General features: G+C 52.5%; 1 protein-coding gene across 1 annotated transcript; it reads left to right on the forward strand.

The window, feature by feature from the left end:
• Positions 1 to 836: 836 nt before the first annotated feature.
• On the forward strand, positions 837 to 5,444 carry KISS1 (KiSS-1 metastasis suppressor). Its single transcript, XM_019711377.3, has 2 exons — positions 837 to 3,097; positions 5,036 to 5,444. Exons 1-2 carry the CDS (start codon positions 2,995 to 2,997, stop codon positions 5,368 to 5,370), a joined length of 438 nt encoding a protein of 145 aa, XP_019566936.3. The 5' UTR covers positions 837 to 2,994; the 3' UTR covers positions 5,371 to 5,444.
• The last annotated feature ends 1,213 nt before the right edge of the window (positions 5,445 to 6,657 follow it).

Raw genomic sequence — 6,657 nt, forward strand, 5'->3', positions numbered from 1 at the left:
GAGACGTCACTGTGGGCTTTATAAAAGGGACATGATCAGAGAGCTGGCAAGAGTGAGCCCAGGAGCCCAGCTCCCCTCCCTCTGGTGTCCACTCACCCAAGCGGTGTCATCACTGGAGACCCTTCGGCGCTCCCACCCACCAGGACAGAGCCAGGTAGGTGCACTGCTGCACCCATACTTGGGGAGGGATCTGTCCAGACCCAGGGGTGATCCCAGATGGGAGCAGGAACTTCGTTTCAAGACTGACCTTATGTGTCTCAGGCAGGCAAAGGGGGCAAGATCGGTCCTGCTTACCAGGTTAGCCAGATTATTCTGGGCTGTCGGGGTGAATACAGTAACTCGCATGTTATTTGTGAAGCCAGGACCTTCCCAAGGACTCCTCTTACTGTGGCAGGAATCAGTGCAGTGAATGAACTCTGTGGCTGGGATTAGAAGCCACAGGAGCTTCTGGGGGGGGCTGGGGAACCCCTCAGGGCTCATGGGCTCAGCGGGGCTCCTCTGAGCAGTTTCCTCAACTTATTGACAGCAAATACAAAACCAACCGAAGAGCTCCTTGCACCCTGCTAGACCCCCTGCACTAAAGGTCACTCCAGGAAGGCAGACACCCGAGGAAGGAAGCCATCCCACTTTAAAAGCTTTCTGACCATGCTGGGAATGTCTCTATTACTCCCTAGGCACAAAAGCCCCTGGAGTGGGGGAGCCACAAAAATTGTACACAGCAGGACAGCCACTGTGGCCCCCGGAAAGCTGATGGTTCTTTTCCAAACAATTCATTTCTACTGTTGTGTTAAGAGTTGGGGGAGTGTGTGTGTGTGTGTGTGTGTGTGTGTGTTGGGGACAAGAAGTGAGGAAAATCAGAACTCTCGCCCATGGTGCCCATGGGAAGTGCTACCTATGATGGGGAGGAGGTGACGGGGGGGAGGAGAGGAGCACGGCCTCTAACCACACAGCCTGCCCACTGCCCTTCCTCACTGACCATCCTGCTTCTGCAGAGCAGCCAGAATGCTCCATCTGAAACGCAAGTCTACACACCGTCTTCTCCGGCTCGGACGCTCCAGGGTAAATCCCCTGTGTGGCCCTTCCACAGACTTACCACCGCCTTTCTCTCCAGCAAAGCCCCACCCTCCTGGCAGGCTCAAGGGCCTGCAGTTTCCTCCACATCCAGCCCAGGCTGGCCTGCCTTCCATGCAAGTCTTTATTCATCTCCCTGACTTGTGCTCAGAAACTCAGCCCAGGTGCTGCCTCCTGCAGAAAAGCTGCCTGGACCCTCCAGGACGGGCTCCCACAGGCTCCCACAGCCCCCTGTGTACTCACATGCCTTCAGCCTATCATTTTTGGTGTTATTTCAAAATGGTCTGCTTAGGACTCAATTTACTGTGCTAGACTTGAGATGGTGGTTGAGGGCGGGCGGGGGGGGGGGGGGGCGGGCAACCCTGTGTCTTCGCACACCTGTGCACCCTAGTATCTAGCACAGCACCCAGTTGATGCTCAATTTTCAAACTAACCTGGACCCAGCGCATTCATGGTTCGAAGGCACAAAAAATGGTTTCATACTCTTTGGTCTAATGGAGCAATCCTGCTTCTACTCCCTGCCCTAACACAGGCCTAAGGCAAGTGCAGAAAGCCATGGTCTGAGTTTCAGGGTGTCACAGAATCAAAATCTGCAAAAAGAAGTGGCCATCTGAGGGGAGAGTTGGTGGCCAGTCTGACCCAATGCTCTGATTTTATAGGTGGAGCAATGAAGCCCAGAGATGGGGTTGACTTGTTCCTGTCTCACAGGGAGAGCATGCTGAGCTGGGGCTGGCCCAGGACTCATGATCCTATGTCAGGGTTCTTCCCCCCACAACCAGGCCTGGCTACGGGAGGGAGAAGGGAAGGGATGGGGCGTGGGGGCCGAACAGAGGGACAAACGGTGCTGACAGGCACACATGAAAGCCCCACTCCCCTCACCACCACCGAGTGGCTTCAGGCCTTGCATCTGGTGCCCACACTCTTTGGGCTCCTCCGGCGGCTCTACTGCCTCCCCAGCCCTTTGTCTTTAATCATGTTTGTTGGACAATCCCCAAGTGCCTGATGACTTTTTAAAGAGAAATTAGACTTGGGAGCTGGAAGAGGTGGGGCAGTGGGCAGGAGAGGGGAAAGGGAAAGAGAGTGAAGTGAGGGTCAGGGGACACAGCTCCCATCTCAGCAGCCAAAACTGCAAGGTCAATTCAGTTCACGTCCACTCAGAGCCCACGGAGAACAAAGGGGGACAACTGACCTGACAAATCATGGAAAGGTTTTTCTGTTCCCTGAAGTATAGGCGATAGGACAATCTAATGACATCTTCAGGCTGTGAAAGGCTATGAGAAAGAGCAAGATGACTGCCTTTCTTCCTTTTTTCATGAAAAAGGAAAAGAATTAAGTTTCTATTGCGGTGGGAAGGAACTGGGCCAGGTTCCAGAAGGCACATTCTGATAGGGAGAGCGGAGCCGAGCAAGCCGTGGATTTATGCAGAGGCCAGCATGGAGGAAAGTGACCAGGCTCAAAGTCCTTCATGCAGGGGAACTCTTTGTCCCACTTCCCTTCACCCCTCCTCGCTCATTCCTACATCATATCTCGCCCTTCATTTCTTCAACAATCCTCTCAAGCAGTTCTGGCCACTTGCCAACCTGAGCAGTCCTGCCCCTTCCACCAGCAGGGATCCTTCCTTCCTTCCTAACTTTACTGGCCTCACCACCTCCAGAAAGCAACCCTCCTCCATGATCCTCACGTAGCAAGATCTCAAATTCAGCTTTGACTGTACTGTCTGTGCAAGGGGTCTCAGTCCCATTTCCATGATGCATCTGCTCAGACTCATCCCTCCACCAGGGGCCTCCAGGGGCACGAGCTACCCCTTCTTTCACACTGGGCTCTATGCCCGGCACCCAGCCCAGACCGTGCCTGACCTAGTCCCTCCGCCCTCTCTCTGTTTTGGCCTCAGGGCACTTCCAGGACCTGTGCCTTCTCACCAGGATGAACCTAATGGCTTCTTGGCAGCTGATGCTTTTTCTCTGTGCCATCTCCTTCAGGGAGACATTAGAAAAGGTGGCGCCCATGGAGAATCCTAGATCCACAGGTATGTGTTGTCTGGGAAACAGGGTGGGAGGGAGCAAGTGAGTTGTTGCAAAATGAGGTTTACCACATTTTTCAGATTATGGTTAGTCTATTTATGTGAGTTAAACAACGTATTTAATGGAAACCCAAGACCGGCACATGCAGCTCATGTAGGGGCCCCATTAATCTTGCAGGTTAGGGATGGCTTACCATTGCTTTGGGCATCAGCGGGCTCACCTGTGTTCAGGTGTTTCTTAACCACCAAGCTCCTTCATGGTTTTTGCACACTGTAGTCTCTGCTCCATGCTAATCACCTCTCTGTGCAGATCTGTTCGGAAGGAATTTACTATGCAGTTTTCTTTCATCAGTGACCTCAATCCCTTTATTGGCAGTTTGGGGGGAAAAAAAAAAAGAACCTAACAAAAGAACAGATCCTGTCAAACTTATGAGTTCACTATGGTATTGATGAGCTGGAGAAATTGAGGCCCAAAGATGTAACGATACCTCCCCAAAGTCAATCAACTGCTGCAGAACCCCAGCAGGTGGGGGAGCTCCCTGAGAGTGTGTCTCTGAGTGGCACAAATTAGAATGAAGCAACTCCCCAAGCAGGAGTCATGGGTTTAACACTGGTGGTCAGCTTTCTGGGCAAACTAGAACCATAGCTCAGCTTCTCTGAACGGACTGAAGTTCATCTAGCTATGACTTGGGACATGGAGCGTATCTACACAGGTGATATCACTGCACCTGTAAGATAGCCCAGAACAAAGAGAACACAGACTGGGTGTCCTTTGCCAAGAGTGTCTTCTCTCCTGGGATCAGGTATCCTTTCTGAATTAGAATAACCTCACTACTGCCCTGGGGTCACTGAGCTTGTTGGCTGTTTTTGGCAAAAGACTTTAGGTGAGGCCACCAACAGTCGCCTGAGCAGTGATCCTACTGCTGGGATAGTGGGTATAACAGTAAAGGAAGCCATCTGGCCCAGGCCCTCGGCAAGGCAGGAGGGGCCTCCTAGGAAGATTGTCATTAACACTGCACCATGCCCACACTCCTCTTCTCCAAAGTATGCCAGGGCATTGAGGAGCAGGGCTCAAAGCCAACTGCCCCACAACACACACCCACTCACAGGTAAGGCCTCATTTCTACTAATCTCTAGCCACAGTTGGCTGAGGTCATTGTGTACTCAGAGCTAGTTGCACTATTTTACTGCCAGAAATTATAGTGAACTTAATGAGTCTTGCATGTGAAGTGCCTTCCAAATTAGCCTTGTTAACCCTCAGTATGAAGAAGAGATATTATATATACCCAGAGTGAGGGAGTTGAGCCAGGTTAGGGTGACCCAGATAATTCCCTATTCCTCAGAGTTCTTATCTAACTTTTTAGGGGGGCCACGATTACTGGGGGCTGTGGGAACACAATGGTCTTAGCTCCACTTCCTTGATTTCTTTAACTACAAGAAATCAAGCTTTTTGTTTCATTAGCTTTTACAGTTAACGAGCATTTATTGAGGCCCTACTATGTGTGCGGCCTTGTTTCAAGCATTCTGAGAGATGAGGGGAGGAATGAACGTGGCTCGCCACGGTCCTCACGGTCCAGTGGGGGAGCCCGATGCAGAGCCAGCCAGGCAGTGAGCCAAGCAGCGCCTCTAAGATACCTCAGTTTTCTTTATTTCCAAGCTCTATCCTGTTTGCTTCCTAAAAGGAAATAATTTAATATAAAAGATATTGAAGATGATTCTGGAAACCATTTTAAATCAAAGCTATGTTGAAGGAGGGAGGAGAAAATGGCCTAATCACCAAGCTCAGAAGCTGGTGCTGGTGGTGGTGCCCAGCGGGCACTGAGCTCCGAGCTTCCTGGAGGTCAAGGAGCACAAGGGACGCATAGGATGGCGCGGGGAGCAGAAGTTCCCAGGCGGCTCTGCTGGCCCGTTCTCACTCAGCCTCTCCGTCTGGCTCTGTCCTAGACCAGAAGCTTGGGCCCCTGGCGCTCCCGCCTCCCTGGGAGCGCAGCGAGCGGTGTGCGCCCGCGAAGAGCGCCCCGGAGCCCGGGCGGCTCGTCCTGCGCGCGCCCGGCCGCCGCCTGATCCCCGCCCCGCGGGGCGCGGCGCTGGTGCAGCGCGAGAAGGACCTTCCCGCCTACAACTGGAACTCCTTCGGCCTGCGCTACGGCAGACGACGGGCGGCGCCCCGGGACGGCGCCCCGGGACGCGAGGCTGCCCACGCCGGACGGGGGGCTTCGCGCACGCGGGGCGCGGCTGGGGGCGGGGCAGCGGGCGGGGACCTGCAGTTTCCGTCTTGAAGCAATAAAAGAAAATGCTACCGACTCACCCGCGTGTAATTTGTGGCTAATTTTTGAAAGCAGCGCTGATGAGGCTTTTCCCCTTCTGTCCCCAATTGGTTCTTCAGCTGGTTCTAAGATGGCTTTAGTGTTAGCAAGGACAGTGCTTTGCAAACTAGAGGTGGGAAAGTACCAGCTTGGTTTTTCCCCAACCCGGGACAGGTCAATACTTTCACACACACACACACACACACACACACACACACACACTCACTAAAACACTGAAAATTTCTAAAATAAAGAGAAGCGCAAATTGGGTGCTTCTTGAGTGTCTCAGCAATATCAAATTTCCATAAAAATTTCTCAAAATTTTTCAAAAGTCCTCTTCCTTCTTAGACTTATCTCACTGCAAAAGGGTAACAAACATTTTGCAGATGGGCATCCGCCACAGCCCACATTTTTAGTAGCTCTGATTTGGCCAGTGGAAGGCAGACAGTTTAAGTACCTTCCTCTTTTCCCCAGGGAAGTTTGCAGCCAGTTAGACAGCTTGATCTGGAAGATGATGCCAACCACTGCCCTCTCCACTGAGGCTTAAATGCCACCCCAGCCCCACAGTCAGACCTGCACTGGGGGGTCTCAGCCCCAAGGCACTGAAGCCACGCTCCATGTGTAAGGGGTGTCAACAGTGGACTGGGCCACCTGCCCCACCTCCCAGAAGCCCTGCATGGATCCAGTGCTTTACATGTATCACTCATTTCTCTGCATCCTTGTAACCACCAGGGAGCTGGGCATGTATTATCCCCATTTTCACAGGTGAGAACCCCTAGATTCAGAAAGATAACTAACTCATTCAAGGCACACAGCCAATGAGAGGCAAGCCTAATCGGGCTTCTGACACCAGAGCCGGCTTCCTCCACTGCGCTGTCATGCCACTCCCAGATGGCAGGGTTTCCATCTGAGTCAGCCACAGTGGACATCAGGAAATGTCAGTCTGCTTTGTGGGGACATTTGTGGGAGCCCCCACTATCTGGAGAGCTGGAATTGCCATAGGACGGAGTAGAGCTTTTCAGTAGGGAAACTCCAAGAAATGCACCCTTCTGCCCAAAAGAAAACCCAGCCCTGTTTGACAGCCTCAAGATGCCCCCACTTGGTCTAAGATGGAAATGTTTTTTCCCATAAGGTTGTGGGACCCACCACCATCCTGTGAAGTGCCACAGTGTTCCACTCCTTACGGGAACCAGGACTCCATAGAATGGAGGCAGAACCTTGTTGCTATGGCAATGAGATAGGCTGCCATGAGAACATGAC

Source organism: Rhinolophus sinicus, chromosome 11, assembly GCF_057876585.1.
Source record: "Rhinolophus sinicus isolate RSI-liver-muscle chromosome 11, RSI-T2T, whole genome shotgun sequence".
NCBI classification, from domain to species: Eukaryota; Metazoa; Chordata; class Mammalia; order Chiroptera; family Rhinolophidae; genus Rhinolophus; species Rhinolophus sinicus.